This window comes from Muntiacus reevesi, chromosome 7 (genome assembly GCF_963930625.1).
Source record: "Muntiacus reevesi chromosome 7, mMunRee1.1, whole genome shotgun sequence".
In the NCBI taxonomy this organism is placed as follows: Eukaryota; Metazoa; Chordata; class Mammalia; order Artiodactyla; family Cervidae; genus Muntiacus; species Muntiacus reevesi.
The window spans coordinates 8,607,863-8,626,549 of record NC_089255.1 but is presented as its reverse complement, the minus strand read 5'-3'; the positions used below and the strand labels follow the sequence as shown (position 1 = coordinate 8,626,549).

Here is an 18,687-nt window from a genome sequence, read left to right as displayed (position 1 = left end):
AGTTGTGCTCTCTGCCCCTAACTCCTAGGCCACAACTGGGCTAGTTCTGTTGTTTTGGGGAATTTGAAATTTGAACAGAGAGACACAGAGGCTGAGAATTAGGACCCATGAGCCATTAATATAGAGAGAGTGAAGGAAGAACCTCAAATTCCTTCTGTCAAAATACTCAGAAATGGCTCACTGCCACCCTTTCTAAACCATGGCTTTCAACTATTCCTTGGATTCTGGGGGAAAAAAATACACTAATACATTTCTTATTCATTTACTATTTTATGAAAGGCAACTGTTACTCCAAACCAAAGAATGCAACCCCTAAAAAACCTTATGTGATATAGTCCCTCTTCAAACTTATCATTTTATGTATGAGTATTTAGTTTCTTGTTAAACACGTAAATGTGTAAATGTTTACTGACCATTCATTGAGGCAAATCCCTTAAAATGATTTTTAAGGAATGATCATTAAATGATTTTTATGATTAAAATGATTTTTAAAAAATAATTAACAAAAGCATATAGCCGAAGCCAGGACTTCCCTGGCGGTCCTCTACCTTCCAATACAGAGAGCGCAGGTTCAATCCCTGATCAGGGAACTAAGATCCCACATGCCGCACAGTGTGGCCAAAAAATGAAAATAAAAAAAAGCATATTGCTTTCTATTTATAGAGTAAAAGTAAACTCACTCTCACCTGCTCTAAATAGTATGTGGAACATTCCTTTGAAGAACACTTCTGTTGACCTATCACATAAGATATAAGAACTGGGAGTAAGAAGCTGACAGAGACACCCAGAGTCCAGCGTCTGCCCCCAGGACCAAGCAGGGGAGACGTTCAGGCAAGCAGATAAGCACGAGGGATGCCCTACTCACCAGCGACCAAAGGCAGAGCGTGGGCAGGGCGTCCAGGGCAGGAATCCAGGCACAGCAGAATGGGAAAGGGAAGCCGTTTTGTGACACCAACCTCACTGTGCTACTGCAAACACAGCAAGAGAGCAGAAGGCTAAAAGCAGGCCTGTGGGGAAGCCTGGGCCTACAGCAGACCTTGGCCAGCGCGGGTTTTGTCCAGGATCGGAACACACACACAGGCAGCGCCCGCTCTGCACGGGAGCGCCAGACCACACGAATGAGCATGCGGAGCAATCTAGATGATGGTCACAGCTACTGTTCTATGGCATTCAGAAGTCTCGTCAAAACATATAAAAACGTTGTTATTGCTTATAAATGTACAGGGAAATGAAAAATGTAGAATTAACATTCAGTGCACTTTCTTTGAAACGTTAGAAACAGACTGAGGTTTCTCAGCTTACTGAGCAGTTTGAACAGTGCTTGCCTCCTTCCGGCTGAATAAAGGGTATGAGCCTCTTCAGGCCTGGATGAATTACAAACTCCCAAGTGTGAATAAACTTCCAACATTTCATCCTCTGTACTTTCGACGTCATGAAATGTCCCCAGAGTTCCTTTAGTAGTGTGCAGTTTTCTGTTGGCATCCCTTCATCTGTGATATTTCGTCCTTTTCGTCACAGCCGCGTTCTTCACTTAGCTCACTAAACTTGCATTGGGACTAACCTCCCCTGGCTACACCCTGGAATATCTCACTGGCAGCAGCGTCAACCCTGCCAGCCGGCTTTCTCCTCTAACTCCATTTACACTGCCCTTTCACTTCTAGCATTATCACCTCCCATTTCTTTACTACGCTTTCATCTTGGGGGGCTAACTTCCTCTTTCGATCATCAACTTCTGTGTTACGTCACGTAGGTTACCACAGAGAGATAAAGGGGCACATTTCACTGTCTATGCTTGAACTAACAGAGACAGTGAAACAAGCCTTGAGACTGGCACTCTTTGGGCTGCACATCTGTCTCTGATCATGCTGCACATTTGTAATTTATGTAATGACTTGTGGACTGAAGAACTATCAGCAAAGTTTGTACCAACTTGATGCAATGATCACAGTTCAAACACCAACGTGACTGCGATCTTTGTGACCAGGCATTAGTTAAACCGAGTCTGTGTGTGCTGAAACTGTGCAAAGTGAAGGGCGTGCTGTGTGCTCAGTCATGTCTGACTCTTTGTGACCCCATGGACTGTAGCCCGCCAGGCTCCTCTGTCTGTGGGGATTCTCCAGGCAAAAACACTGAAGTGGGTTGCCATGACTTCCTCCAGGGGATCTTCCTGACCCTGGGTCTGAACCCACATCTCTTTTGTCTCCTGCATTGCAGGCTGATTTTTTTTATCTGCTGTGCCATTGGGGTATGGCTTTTCAAATACAGCAATGAAAACCTCACAATGACAGGCTGGGCCTCCCTCTATTTCTACCTACATCTTTTGGAATTGCAAAGTTTAAATCATCTTTCAACCCAAGCCAGATTGACGAAGTAATGGGTAACCCAGGGCAGGGTCCAGAGAAAATTGCAGGGGTCTGGTTTAAGCGGTTGCAGAGGGGTAGCAGCCAGACTGCAGGTGACCTGGGGGGTGTCCTAGAGGCAATGAGAGGAACAGGGACTATGACTCAGGAGTTTTCAGGGCAGGAAGGGACTATCGCCCATTCAACAGATGAGGGCAGCAACTTCCCTGAGCAAAGCAGTGGCAGAGCTAGACCCATAATCCCCAGCTCCTCCTTCAGTGATCTTTCTGATGTCCCTGGGCTGTGTTGGAAGTATTATAACCATTCCTTTGACATGTTTTATCAAGAAGGTCTGGAAAACTATCTGAGGACAGCAATAAGCTGTCTTTGACAGTTAAATGAGAATGAAACTATATAATCACGAAAAAGAGGAGGAAAAAAACTCTAACTTTTCCTTAACTTGCAGACAGTGTACATGTTCATCATTATTAGTGTTCTTTCTAGAAAGGATATGCCTACATGTCTCCAAATGGCTTGTCAATGTCCACAATTAAACATCTAATTTTCAGAATACTTGGTTTGGCTTTAAGCAAAGGCCAGGGAACAAGGAGCTCCTAAGAGTAGACCACGTGTGTAAGTGGTCACTGAACAACTGGCCAATGTGATCATAGGTGGGGTCCATTCATTTGGAGAAAACAGTTTGGGAGCTTTCCTTAAATGTCCCTAGGAAAGTGATGCTCATATACCTTGTTTACTACATCTTTTTGGTTATCTATTGTTGACTATACTCTGAAATTTGTGTATACTGGAACTGTGCAAAGTGAGGGCTTTTTCAAGTAGCTATAGTTTGATGAGAATTTAAGGGCCAGCCATGATACTGAAAGGACTTTAAATACACTACCTCATTTAGCAATCCTTTCACAAATCTTTCTTTGGAGGTGGGCATCATCCCCACTTACAGATGTGGGGACTGAGGAATGGAAAGGTTCTTAAGAGACACAACCCAGTCAGCAGCTAACAAGATCTGAACCGTGGTTGGCCTGACCCTCAAGCCTGTATAATCGTAAGTAACATGCCCTGTTTCTACCCCTAAAATACTGGACCCTAACAATTAAAATCGCTAACAACTCTGTGGTTCCATGACACTGGCTGGGCAGAGGACACGACTTGGTACCAGCAATTAGGGCAGATAGGAGGGAAGACACTGACCACAGGGAGTTATTGAATCTGAACATTTCTATCACTTCATCACTTAATATGTGAAGATCAGCTTCCCACAAGGCCAAAGGATTGCCAAATAAAGTCTCCAATATATAATGGTTCCGGGGGGAGGGGTGGAAATCCATGTCCATACAATATGGAAGTGTAAGCTTTAAAGGAAACTGCTGTCTTGCTGGGAGAATGCTCAGGTCACAGCACAGTCAGGATCTGCTTCCAAGGCCACCTGGAAGGCTCAGTCTGAGCGGTGGGGGCAGCAGCAGTCTAAGCAGAAACAATTCCACACACTGGAAAGTGCATACGCTCCAGGCATTGATGAAGGAAGGGGCTCTTGGTTTCCAGGTGGCATCATGTTGATAAAAATCTATTCCCTCATAATATTCCCCTACTTTTCTTTTCTGCTAAGACTGGAAAACATGCCCTGCCGTGAGTCACAGGCACTCACCCAGGAGAGCTGTCCTCTACAATTCTGCAAGGCACATCAACCCACTCCACCCCTAACAGTGCTCCACCAGCCCACGTCACACTGCCTGGCCACCACACGGGAGCAAATTTCCCCCAGTGACCTCAGAAGCACCCTCCAAAGCAACCACATCCTGGAATATGCTCAAGTAAGTTCCTCCCAAGTCCTGCGGGCTCCGGCTGACACAGTTAACATTTTCAGCAAGGCAGTGAAGTTACAGAGCAGGTATTTTTTTTCCCCAAGAAATAAAATGTAGAAACTAAGGTTCTAGGCCCTTTCTAAGCTGGTTGCAATGACAGTATCAGAAGCACAAGAATACTTGATTAGATATAACTGCCCTACCAATGAGAATGTAAAAGACGATAAAACCAACCAGCCGGACTCCCTGGGCGGACACAGGTCATCCTGTGGCTCCTTCCTCCCGACAACACCTGCTGTGGAGTCTTGAGCATATGGACTTGAACTGGATGGATCAGTGCCTGAAATTATGCTTGAATGAGACCCAGGAGTAGAGGCATCCTTGGTTCTGAGTTTTTTTTTTCCCCCAATTATTTTTATTAGTTGGAGGCTAATTACAATATTGTAGTGGTTTTTGCCATATGTTGACATGAATCAGCCATGGATTTACATGTGTTCCCCATCCTGAACCCCCCTCCCTCCTCCCTCCCCATCCCATCCCTCTGGGTCATCCCACTGCACCAGCCCCGAGCACTTGTCTCATGCATCCAACCTGGGCTGGTGATCTGTTTCACAATTGATAATATATATGTTTCAATGCCATTCTCTCAGATTGTCCCACCCTCGCCTTCTCCCATAAAGTCCAAAAGTCTGTTCTATACATCTGTGTCTCTTTTTCTGTTTTGCATATAGGGTTATCGTTACCATCTTCCTAAATTCCATATATATGTGTTAGTATACTGTATTGGTGTTTTTCTTCCTGGCTTACTTCACTCTGTATAATGGGCTCCAGTTTCATCCACCTCATTAGAACTGATTCAAATGAATTCTCTTTAACGGCTGAGTAATATTCCATGGTGTATATGTACCACAGCTCCCTTACCCATTCGCCTGCTGATGGGCATCTAGGCTGCTTCCATGTCCTGGCTATTATAAACAGTGCTGTGATGAACACTGGGGTGCACGTGTCTCTTTCAGATCTGGTTTCCTCTGTGTATATGCCCAGGAATGGGATTGCTGGGTCATATGGCAGTTCTATTTCCAGTTTTTTAAGAAATCTCCACACTGTTTTCCATAGTGGCTGTACTAGTTTGCATTCCCACCAACAGTGTAAGAGGGTTCCCTTTTCTCCACACCCTCTCCAGCACTTATCGCTTGTAGACTTTTGGATAGCAGCCATCCTGACTGGCGTGTAATGGTACCTCATCGAAGTTTTGATTTGCATTTCTCTGATAATGAGTGATGTTGAGCATCTTTTCATAAATTTTCTGGATTTTCTGGAAGAGTTTGAGTAAGATAGATGTTAGCTCTTCTCTAAATTTTTGGTGGAATTCAGCTGTGAAGCATCTGGTCCTGGGCTTTTGTTTGCTGGAAGATTTCTGATTACAGTGATGGGTCTGTTAAGATCTTCTGTTTCTTCCTGGTTCAGTTTTGGAAAGTTATACTTTTCTAAGAATTTGTCCATTTCTTCCAAGTTGTCCATTTTATTGGCATAGAGCTGCTGGTAGTAGTCTCTTATGATCCTTTGTATTTCAGTGTTGTCTGTTGTGATCTCTCCATTTTCATTTCTAATTTTGTTGATTTGGTTCTTCTCCCTTTGTTTCTTAATGAGTCTTGCTAACGGTTTGTCAATTTTGTTATCTTTTCAAAAAACCAGCTTTTAGCTTTGTTGATTTTTGCTATGGTCTCTTTCGTTATTTCTGCCCTAATTTTTAAGATTTCTTTCCTTCTACTAACCCTGGGGTTCTTCATTTCTTCCTTCTCTAGTTGCTTTAGGTGTAGAGTTAGGTTATTTATTTGACTTTTTTTTTGTTTCTTGAGGTAAGCCTGTAATGCTATGAACCTTCCCTTTAGGACTGCTTTTACAGTGTCCCATAGGTTTTGGGTTGTTGTGTTTTCATTTTCATTCATTTCTATGCATATTTTGATTTCTTTTCTGATTTCTTCTATGATTTGTTGGTTATTCAGAAGTGGGTTATTTAGCCTCCATATGTTTGAATTTTTAATAGTTTTTTCCTGTAACTGAGGTCTAATCTTACTTCATTGTGGTCAGAAAAGATGACTGGAATGATTTCAATTTTTTTGAACTTACCAAGGCTAGATTTATGGCTCAGGACGTGATCTATTCTGGAGAAGGTTCCACGTGCACTTGAGAAAAAGGTGAAATTGATTGTTTTGGGGTGAAATGTCCTATAGATATCAATTAGGTCTAGCTGGTCCATTGTATCATTTAAGGTTTGTGTTTCCTTGTTGATTTTCTGTTTAGTTGATCTACCCATAGTTGTGAGTGGGGTATTAAAGTCTCCCACTAATATTGTGTTACTATTAATTTCCCCTTTCATACTCATTAGCATTTGCCTTACATATTGCGGTGCTCCTATGTTGGGTGCATATATATATATTTATAATTGCTATATCTTCTTCTTGGATTGATCCTTTGATCATTATGTAGTGTCCTTCTTTATCTCTTTTCACAGCCTTTATTTTAAAGTCTATTTTATCTGATATGAGTATTGCGACTCCTGCTTTCTTTTGGTCTCCGTTTGCATGAAATATTTTTTTCCAGCCCTTCACTTTCAGTCTGTGTCCCTTGTTTTGAGGTGGGTCTCTTGTAGACAGCATATATAGGGGTCTTGTTTTTGTATCCATTCAGCCAGTCTTTGTCTTTTGGTTGGGGCACTCAACCCATTTACATTTATGATAATTATTGATAGGTATGGTCCCACTGCCATTTACTTTGTTGTTTTGGGTTTGTGTTTATACAACCTTTCTGTGTTTCCTGTCTAGAGAAGATCCTTTAGCATTTGTTGAAGAGCTGGTTTGGTGGTGCTGAATTCTCTCAGCTTTTGCTTGTCTGTAAAGCTTTTGAATTCTCCTTCATATCTGAATGAGATCCTTGCTGGGTACAGTAATCTGGGTGTAGGTTATTCTCTTGAGTTTATTTTTTAAAAAAGAGTTTCTTAATTATTCTGCCCCTCATTCAGAGAGGGACTCTTGGCTACTTTTAGCTGCTGTCATAGGGGCCAAACTCACGGGACAGGAACCAGGCAGGTACGTGGTACCACTGGAAACATCCCACCTCTTATGCTGGGTGATGGATCCATGGCACTAATTTTATTAGTTACTATATTTCATAGCTTATGAGCACAAATTTAAAATGTTTTATTATGCTTTAACATACCAAATGTAAGTCCAAAATAACAGACAACTGTTTCTGTGACAGGGGAGTGAGGCCATTATAGAATATTTAAATACTGCAAAGGACTACATCATACTTGAGAGGACAGAAATATAGTATACTTGAGACTTTGTTACAAAATTTGACTGCTAAGCAAACATATTAAAAATAATTTAAGGAAAACCGCTAAAGTAGGAGCCTAACATAAACCTTCTAAAACAGAGAAAGTAAAAAGGTAACTCTGAAAACCATTCTAACAAAAAGTAGAAACAAGGGGAAAAGGGTAATAAAATAGAAAATACAAATAAGATTAATTATATCAGTAGTCACACTCAGTGTAACCAGATAAAACTTACTTATTAAAGTTAGTTTATCAGAATAGGTTTTATAAAAATAAAACTATGTGTTCCATGTAAGAGGGATATTTAACATAAAGTTATAAATAAAACTGACAGTGAAAAGATAGAAAAGGATATATCAGGAAAATATTAACTAAAGAAAGCTGATCCAACCATATTACCCACAAATAAAATATAAATTAAGGTAGAAGTTTAAAGAGGGACACTGTATAAAAGCAACAGTTACCAAGAACATACACAAATCTAGAACTTGGATACAGATTAACATGGCAGATTCAAAACATCAGAAAACATTTTAGAAAACATTGAGGCTATTGACGTATCCATTACAATAGAAACTGGGAGAACACAAAAAGTTAAGATAGAAGTGGTTTGAATAGCATCATTAATTAAGTTGAATTAATTTCACAGATATAGAAGCCTGTCTTCCAGAAATAGGAATATATCTTTTTAAAAGTTTTGTGTGGAAAATTTAAAAACTGGCTACATTACTTACTGGCTGCCAAACAAGTTGCAACAAGTATCAAAGAATCAGTAACAAAGGCATCAAGTGATAATTCAGTGGAGCAAGGAATAGTGATTTCAACAAATAGAGCTAGAATAATGGGGCTCCCTGGGTGGCTCAGCCGGTAAAGAATCTGTCTGCAATGCAGGAGACCCAAGTTTGATCCCTGGGTTGGGAAGATCCCCTGAAGGATGAAATGGCTACTCACTCCAGTATGGGTGGGATGATCTGAGAGAACAGCATCGCAACATGTATATTATCAAGTGTGAAACAGATCACCAGCCCAGGTTACATGCATAAGACAAGTGCTCGGGGCTGGAGCAGTGGGATGACCCAGAGGGATGGGACAGGGAGGGAGGTGGGAGGGGGGATTGGGATGGGGAATACATGTAAATCCATGGCTGATTAATGTCAATGTATGGAAAAAAACACCACAATATTGTAAAGTAATTAGCCTCCAACTAATAAAAATAAATGGAAAAAAAAAAAAAAGAAAATGAAGAGAAGAGCCACAGTTTAGAAGAATATGTAAAGAATTCCCACAATGCAGTAATTTTTAAGAAGTCAACCCAACTAAAAAGGAGCCAAAGACTTAACTAAAATAAACATTCATAGGAGATTTTTTCAAATGGCCAAGCAGCAAATTAAAAATTGGCCCAACATTATTAGTCATGGAGAAATGCAAATTAAGTTACCATTAAGTCAGTACTACTCACCTGGTAGATGAGCTAAAATTAGAAGACTGAAACATATATTACCAAGGATTTAGAGTAATCAGAACTCACATTGCTTACAGGAGTGTAAAATGGTACAGCTTTAAGAAAAGATCTGGATGTATCTTATAAAACTAAACACAGATCTGGATATAGCTTATAAAACTAAATACACTTGTTTTGAATTTTCAAGAGGACATTAGGCTAATAAAGTAAAAGGCATTCGGATTGGGAAGAAAGTAGTAATGACATGATTCTGTATATAGAAAATCTTTAAAAATTTACAAAAATGTAAAAGCTAATAAGTTCAGCAAGATTGCAAGGTACAAGATCAACATGCAAAAATAAATCTTGTTTCTATACATTAGTAATGAACAACCCAAAATGAAAGTAAGGAAACAATTCCATTTGCCATAGTACCAAATAAATGAAATATTTCAGGAATAAATTTAACAAAAATAGGAAACACATTCACTAAAAACTACAAGACAGTGATGAAAAAATTAAAGAAAATCTAAATAAATAGAAAAACATACTAATGGATTAGAAGATGAAATGGTTAATATAGCAATAGTCCCAAAACTGATCTACAGATTTATTGCAATCACTATCAAAATCCCAGCTGGTATTCCCCTCCCCAAATTAACAAGTTGGTCTTGAAAATGGTATGAAGATGCAAGGGACTCAGCAAAAATAATCTTAAAAAATAAGAAAGGGGATTCACACTTCAAAGCCACAGAAATCAAGGCAGTGTGGTACTGGCATAGTACAGACATATATCAATGAAATAGACTTGAGAATCCAGAAATGAACCCTCACAATTAAAGCCATATATTTTAGAAAAAGGTACCAAGACAACTACATGGCGGAAGGAATATTCTTTTTAACAAACGCTGCTGCACAACCAGACATCCATATGCAAAAGAATGAAGCCCTACCTCACACCATATACAAACTTTAAGTCAAAATGGATCATAGAACTAACTATAAGAGGTAAAACTATAAAACTCCAAGAAGAAAAAAAAGGAGTAAATCTTTGTTACCTTAGATTAGGCAATAGATTCTTAGGTATCACACTAAATGATGAAGAAAAATTTAAAAATGATGACTACTGCATGACACTTTTCAAATAAAATTTAATGTATTCAAAATAAAGTGTTAATGGATACATAGATATGCAGAATACACAAATACCTATCATAATCAATCTCCAAATAGTGGTTACTTTTAAGGAAGAGAGAGGAGGGCAAAGGGAAAAAATAGAGTTTATAAAGTATCTGTAAGCTCTTGTTTCTAAAATGAGCTCAAACAAATAGGACATCCTTGATAAAATAAATTTATCATACTTGATAAAATTTGCATATTTGATAAAAGTGGGTACGGAGATAAACACGTACTTTTATGAATATTTGAAACACTTTACATTTTAGCAAATGTAACAAAAATAACAGTATTTTATTAGAATGAGATGTCCTTATCATGGGCATTCATTGCCAGTACAGCACAGGGTGAAAAATGAAGGTAAATTAAACTAAGTGATCTGAAACCACACGAATCCAAGAAAGAGTCTGGATATTACTTTGGGAATAAATACTGATATCAGAACTTTTGTCACTGCCTTTATTCAAAATGGACTACAAAGTCCCATGCCCCTAGGATGAATACTGGAATTTTCCACTTGTTTGTATTCTATATAAATAGTTGGGGCTTATGTTTATTTTAATAAATTCTCACTCCCTCTCTCTCTGCTCCTAAATTTGTTTCATCCAATTTTCCCAAGCTTAAATCTCTTGTTTCACTCCCCCTGCCCCAGATCTGCATTTCCTTTTCCAAGCAACACTAAATTATTTTCTTTTCCAATCACTCATAAATCAAACAGCACATTTCTCTGGTTGGTTTTTCACTTTCATCTACATGGTAATTGGTTTGTTTACATGTTTTCTGCATCTTTACTTGTCCGAAGTGCAGAGCAAGCTTCCAGGTGCTAACAAGCGACAGCTTCACAAGGAGAAGGGCAGCCCACGCAGGCCTAACTGGGATGATGCAGGCGCAGGTGAGGACTTCACCCCCACCTCTCATACCTGCCTCCCCACAGGGCGCACGTGCAGCTGGGGGGCTGCGGGGGGACACGGGTGCAGTCACAGTTAGAGGGGAGCTAGCGCGCAGCTGCTGGCCCTTCTCTCCCTGCAGGTGGTGGCCCTGGTGTCCAAGAGCCCAAAAGGCTGCCTGGCCCAAGCCACACAGGCCAACACTTATCACCCCTGAGCACCTTCCGCCGCCAGGCAGTGTCCCAAGCACTTGACGGTTAGTTCACTGAACTCAGGAAACTCATAACTTCCTAAGAGGGAGGCATCACCAGCTCCACTTTACAGACTTCTTTACTGGGCAGAGAAGTGAAGCAATACATCCAAGGTCACACAGCTGGAAAGGGCAGAACCAGGGTTCCCATCCAGCTGCAGCTCATGGCAAAGCCTGCCCTTGACCGCTCATGGCTTCTTCTCTTTCCACTGCAGGAGCGGCATGTAGAACAGACACGTTTTTTTGGGGAAGCATTGTTGTTCCCTACAACCCACCATGCACTCAACCTACCTATTAAATTATACTCCAAGTGGGGCAGTGTTTTCTTCAAGAAAACAATCTGATATCTCAAGTATGACATTAATAAAAACAAGCATTTGCACACACACACACCATGTATGGATGTCTGGGTGTGCATCTTGGAGCAAGGGTGGCATCTGCTGTAGTTGAGGCGCGCTCCTGAGATGGGGCTCCTATAACTACTTGCTCTGTGAACCGAGCCCCTAAGGGGAACAGAGGTGTACCTGGATAGGATCCTGTGTCAATCTCATGGGCCCGATGCGTACCTCCGCAGAAGAAACCTGCTAAAAAAAAAAAGAAAGCACGTGAGATGTGTCAAGTCACAAGCTACAGGAATTGACACATTCTTCTGACACTGGAAATTGTATCATGCTACTTTGCCGCTAAATAAAAGGATCCAGTCTAATGACATGGAGACAGTTGATAAAGCAACCTGTACAATACAGTTCTGATTTTGTAAAAGTACACTTACATTTATATGCCTTGAAATGTCTGGGAGGATATATCCCCAAATGCTAAGTGGTGAGATTTCAGGTTATTTTTCTTTTAAGTGTATGGCTTTTTACAATAAGCACTTATTATTCTTTACTCTCTCTCTATGGGAGAAAAAACTCTGATTATTTACTGAGCACCTACTATGCTGCGCATGATGCCAGGTTGTTACTCCTCTGAAATTTCTAAAGAGTAAAACTTCTCTCATATGTGGAAGCTAAAGCATTTCAATGTTTTTAACAGCTGTTCCCATATTTAGATCTTATTTTTTATCTTCATGTTTTAAAATAAGGACTAAACAGCTCACTCTTATCTATGTTGATCATGACTAAATTATTCATTTCAGTTGCACTTCCTCAAATAAACTGAATAACCCCACACCATGACCACAAGAAGCTGAAGTCTGCCCCACGACTCCAGGGACGAGCTTAGGTGTTCACTGGCCCACACCATCTAACTGCCTTTGGCTGCAAGCAGAGAGCAGATACGTATCTTCATTTTAAATTGCTGGATTGAGGTTCTGCCTCACCTCCATGGATCCAGATTTGCTTTTCTCTTAGAAGCTGCAGTCACTCTGCCTCTGCTTAGCAGCTTATCCTGCAATCAACACACTAGGTTGGCCCCCGTGAGTCGGATGGGACACCTTCAGAGTTCACAGGGCCAGAGACACCACAGGGACCCAAGGGTCAGAGGAGGCTTTATCAGGTAAACGATGAAGGCAGAACTTTCTTTAAATTAGACTCTGAAGACTAAATACTTCCCTTTCTCGCCCTTTAACTTTCGATGGGCATGGTGTGAATCTTCTCTAACACCTGACCATGAACTGCCAACATTCTGCAGTCCATGGGGTCGCAAAGAGTCGGACATGACTGAGTGACTGAACTGAACTGAAGCAAAGCTACAGCCTGCAAGGTATCTACACTGATACCCATGCCCAGCATACGTGTGCAGACCCAGAATTCCACTGGAAGAGGAGCGTCACCAGGCTTCCTGCATCACTAGGACTCTGGCCCCTCATGCAGCTTCACCCTAAGATTAGTTTTGCTTTTTTTTTCTTGGTCTGAAACAGATACGACTCTTCAAAAATAGTGCAACTGCCAGAATCCTACTAAAAGTTAATGATTAAGAAGTGAAACCAACTTGGTACAGAGAGATAGATCTGATTGATAACCTGAGCTGTCTCTGCACTCTCTGTGATGTCAGCTGGGTAGACTGCTTCTACCACACACAGGAGCCCCCATCCCTACCCGCCCGCCCCCCACCAACAAGGCCTCCTGTGGTTGCTCCAGCAAAACTGGCCCTGAAGAGGGACGCCCAGGGACGGAAGATAGATAAAATGAGAAATCAACAAGAGTTTAAAAGGAATAAAGTAAAAAGTGACGCACACTGGAAGGCTAAGGGATTGAGGGAAGCGCAGAGACTGCCCCCTAAACGGACACACACCTACATACTTTGAAGGAACCAAGATGTGCATGAGGTCATTAAATGGGCCATCTTCAACTCTGCCAGGAAAGCACGTAATCACTGTGGGAGCCCCGTGGCCCCCAGCCCTGAGCCGAGCCCTTTCATGTGAGTGACCTTGGCAGGAGGCAGGCCGCAGCCACTGAGCGACGGCTCAGAGATTCAGGAGCAACCCTCAACCTAGAAGATCTTTTTCCAGCTGTCAGATAGGAAAGGCCCTTCAGCTTTCTCCGGAGCCACAGGAGTTCCCTGCCTGCTTCCAGCATGGTAACTTCTCCTTGACCCAGGTCGGCCGGAGGCTGGCACCTGAGGCCGAGCCTGGCAGAGGCCTGGCAGTATTGCAGAGCTCCCTCCAAGGCCTCTCTCTCCCATCTCCACCCAGCCCCACATCCCTGCGCCCTCCCTGGGAACACAGGTCGCCCTCGCCACCAGCCCGGGGGCCTTCGCTTCTCAGCTCCTCTGGATCTAACCCACACTTCCGTCTTGCCTCTCGGCTTGCCTTCTTGGTCTGTGCTCACAGTCGTCAGACCCTGGCTGCTACACCCAAGAGAGGCAGTTATCCCCACCGAACCAGACCCTCTCCTTCCAGGCTCTGAGCGCTGGCCCGAGGCCTGAGCAGCAGCGGGTCTGGGCAGAGGCAGCGGCAGTCTGCAGAGCTCTCCTTTGGCCCTGGGAGTCTTACTGCCTGCATCTCACCCATTGCCAAGAGAACAGATTATGAACAGAAACAGGAGGGCATTTACTGACGTCTGTGTAGCTGAGCCAAGATTCTCTACTTTGGAGATAGAACTGTGAGCGACTGCAGATACACAGATCCTCAATTAGCGTATTAGCTCTGATTCCAGGAAGTCACCATGTTTGCCAAGGACACAGAAGCAAGAAGGAGGTGGGCTCACGGGTATTACAATTCCAGCTCTGGAGAGGAGAGGAGGAGGAGGGGAGAGACACACTTCCTAGCCACCTCAACCACAAGCTCTCCCCTCAGCCTCACAAGGAAGCACTGCTGGCCAACGTGCCCTCCTAACGTGCCAAATACTCGTGTGCACACATGTGAGTGCACAGTCACCTACACACGGGGCAGGGTCACCAGTTCACATTCAGATGAGTTGGCTCTTCAGGAAAAAAGAAAAGTCCTATTTTGCAGCATTTGCTGATTCCATGGTGTAAATACTTTCACCTTGGCTGAAATCAAGCCAGTAACCTAGGTCCCTGAACATGCAACTGGGAGTATACGTTTTCATTCCGAGGGGGTCTATGAGAGGGACACTATTTCAGAACTGGCTGATATGCATATTTCTATCATTGGCTTTTGCTGGAAAGTTCAGTGAGATACAGAATTCCGATGGGTAGACATTTCGCCTAAGGCTTTGAGGTTGAGAGAAACGAGATCATCTTTCTGACTTTGCAGGTGGGGAGACCAAAGACCCTGATGCTGGGAAAGATTGAGGGCAGGAGAGGGGAATGACAGAGGATGAGATGGTTGGATGGTATCACTGACTCGATGGAGATGAGTTTGAGCAAGTTCCAGGAGTTGGTGATGGACAGGGAGGCCTGGCGTGCTGCAGTCCATGGGGTCACAGAGAGTAGGACACGACTGAGTGACTGAACAACAACAAAGATCGAAGAAGGCTTCATGGAAACAAGTGGGTCATGGATGGGAAGGAGAGACCAGGGTTGAGAGAGGAAATTCCAGACATGGGGAACAACGAAAAGCAAAGGCACAGAAGCAAGAATGCAAAGATGCTTGTGGGGGTCCAGAGAAACTGGATTACAGAGGATGAAAGGGAAGACTATGTCGGGGTCAGCTGCTTAAGAGGATTTTGGAAAGCAATTCCTTTTTGATTCTGTAGGCACCAACCATGCGACAGGCTTTTCAGAATTACCAGGATCAGAGTTATGAATTGGGAGGAAAAAAGAAAAGTTTGGTTTTCCCACTTTCTGGATAGTCAAGAACAGAGATTTAGCAAACACAAAACAAAGACACTGCTATGAGTAGGAATTACAGCAGTGAAAACAAGTGGGGAAAATACACCACAATGATTAAGAAAGAAAAATTACCCCAGCCCCCACATGGCTTGGATTCATTTCAAAGGAGAGGGAACTCCCAAGAAGAAAACCAGCTGGTGCAGGGCAAACAGACGAGAGAGTGAGTCTGGGAAGAAATCAAGGCGGTTCACGTGCCTGGTCCCATCACCACAGCACGCTCTCTGCCGCGGGCATCCACAGGTCTTGGTAGCTTCAGGAATTGTGTTAAAGAACTTGGATTCTGGTTTTAGAGCTCTTCTCCAACAAGAAGGAGGAGAGAGTTCAGGCCAAGTGGTTGACCTGGAAAGGCCTTCTTCCCACATCTGCTCAGCTGATGCCTGCTCAGGGGCCGCTCACGTGCCCCCCACTCCCCGGAGGCCATCGAGGCCCAGCTGCACCCCCATAGGACTCGACTCTCTCTGCTCAGCTCCTCCCATGCTTCAGGACACTAACCTTACTACCGTTTAAATATCTTTCTCTTGGGAAAGGTTGTGAGTGTCTTGAGGGACACAGACATTGTTTTTTTCCCACAGTTTTGTCCCCAGCATCTAGAAAGTGCTCAGTCAAGGCTGGTGCTCAATAAATAAGGGGAACTGAACTAAACTGCCTAAGATCACATAGATTTGAAATAACAGAGTCAGGACTGAGACTTCATTTTTCCTGACTCCCAGTGTGCTGCTCTTTGATCGTGCTCCAAATTGTAAAGCCTCAGTTCTGACTGCACTCCCCATATTTCTCTGATGGGTTGCTGGACTCTGTTCCAGTTCTGCAGATGGATCCAGCACCTGGTGATTCCCTGCTCACACCCTAGGAGTCTGTGCTGCTGCTAACAGGGCTACCACCAGGATGAAGAAGCAAAAGCGGAGTGTTGCGTGTCCGTCTGGGGTGGGTGCGTAGCGTGTGTCTTCCAAAACAAGCTCAGAGCCTGAATCCTCCCCACTTCAACAACTCCCTGGGGATCCCGTCCTCCCCGCCACCTGCAAGACTGAGTGCTCATGCACAGGTCTATACACACACACAGCTCAGGGCCAAACCAAACTCATTTCACAAAAAGGGGACTTCATCATAAAGATCATTTTTATTTTTCAATGCCCTTAATCAATTCTGCCTGCTGCCCAGTTGGCTCTAATTTTAAAATAGTATTTACATCTCTAAAGGGGTCCCCTTTATTTATTTTTTGGGCTCCAAAATCTGCTCCAAAATCACTGCAGATGGTGACTGCAGTCATGAAATTAAAAGACACTTACTCCTTGGAAGAAAAGTTATGACCAACCTAGACAGCATATTAAAAAGCAGAGACACTACTTTGCCAACAAAGGTCCATCTAGTCAAAGCTATGGTTTTTTCCAGTAGTCATGAATGGATGTGAGAGTTGGACTATAAAGAAAGCTGAGCACTGAAGAATTGATGCTTTTGAACTGTGGTGTTGGAGAAGACCCTTGAGAGTTCCTTGGACTGCAAGGAGATGGGATCGGTCCATCCTAAAGGAAATCAGTTCTGAATATTCATTGGAAGGACTGATGCTGAAGCTAAAACTCCAATACTTTGGCCACCTGATGTTAAGAACTGACTCATTTGAAAAGACCCTGATGCTGGGAAAGATTGAAGGCAGGAGGTGAAGGGGACAACAGAGGATGAGATGGTTGGATGGCATCACCAACTCAAAGGATAAGAGTTTGAGTAAACTCTGGGAGTTGGTGATGGACAGGGAGGCACGTGTCCATGGGGTTGCAAAGAGTCAGGCACAACTGAGTGACTGAACTGAACTGAACCGAAAGGGAACCCTGTCTTCACTCCATTCCCAGGCCAAACATGTTTCTTGACTCCTCTGACCTATGGGAAGCCAAAGGTTGTTGTATTTGACTCGTGCCTTTAAAATGAACCGAGACCTGCCCTCTGGCTTCTGGTCAGAAAGGCCCCAACACTGCAGGGTCCACAGCTCCAGCCCTGCCCCAGACTGGGAACCCCTGGCTCGTCTTACCTCCCTTCCCTGGCCCACTGTCCTCCACACATCCAGAATGCTTCTTTCCTCCTTCTGTCTCTTTTCAGCCACAGGCCCCGATGATGAGCCTGACCTCACACCAACCTCCAGCCTTCACTGTGTTTGATTCTAGCCATGTTCCACTGCCTTGTGGACCTTTCTGAGCCCAGTAGGGGGTCTTAGTCCTCCCCTGCCCTTTCTGCCTCCAGTTCTCAGACCTGAAGTTCTCAACCTGGACTTCCTACTAGAAGTATCTGAAGAACTTTTAAAATATATTAGTGCCTGGCTCCTACTTCAAACCAAGAGATTTAGCATCTCTAAGGCTGGGGCCCGTGCATTAGCATTTTTAATCTCAACAGCAACCAGAGTTGAGAACCACTAGTCTATTCTTCCAAGCAGACACGCCTGTTGTTAATTTCAGATGCTCTTACATATTCATGTATGCAACAGATATCAACAGAGTACTTACCTGGCAGAAGGCACCAAAGTCTACCTGGACTCAGCCATCATGCTTGAACCCAGATACCCACAGGGCTTTTTCCAGATAACCCACTCCAAAAGTACAAAATGACCACTTGGGCAAGAGGGAGGCACACTCCTTTGCATTTGATGATTTTGCCACCTTGATAGTATCCCTGGAACCCCTGGTGGCTCAGTGGTAAAGAATCCACCTGTCAAGCAGCAGATGTGGGTTCCTTCCCTGGGTCAGGAAGATCCCCTGGAGAAGGAAATGGCAACCCACTCCAGTGTTCTTGCCTGGGAAATCCCACGCACAGAGGAGCCTGGTGGGCTACAGTCCACAGGGCTGCAAACGGTCGGACACGACTTAGTGACTAAACACCAACAGTATCCCTAAATTAGAATCAAAATAAAAAAATGTCATAGTCTTTTTTTGTTACACACACACACATTATATATATGGAAGATTACTCATAGTCATGAGACACAGTTGGTGACAGATCTACCAACTTTGTATTTTATGCTCTGCTGTTTAGAATATCAATTTGGCAGTATAAGGTTTTATCACAAAAATACAGGCATATAAATGTCTACTATCAAAATATACAGCCATAAAAGAAAAGATCCATCTGGCTTTAAAATTTAAACCTCCTATTCACCAAAAGTAAGAGCAAAAAACACTTCAATAAAACAGAAAAAAAGATAGGTGCTAGCCTGAG

General features: G+C 43.1%; 1 protein-coding gene across 11 annotated transcripts in view; it reads right to left on the bottom strand.

The window, feature by feature from the left end:
• The window catches only part of PDE8B (phosphodiesterase 8B), a 252,047-nt gene that overhangs the window by 98,147 nt on the left and 135,213 nt on the right, over positions 1–18,687 (bottom strand). For 5 of the 11 annotated variants that reach the window (XM_065940982.1, XM_065940975.1, XM_065940979.1 and 2 more), the window contains one exon: positions 11,775–11,834. In XM_065940982.1, the coding sequence (XP_065797054.1) occupies positions 11,775–11,801 (27 nt within the window). In that variant the 5' untranslated portion in view covers positions 11,802–11,834. Of the gene's footprint in view, positions 1–11,774; positions 11,835–12,571; positions 12,593–17,978; positions 18,132–18,180; positions 18,207–18,687 lie in introns of those variants that run through there. The other 6 variants (XM_065940976.1, XM_065940974.1, XM_065940983.1 and 3 more) reach the window with 4 other exon arrangements.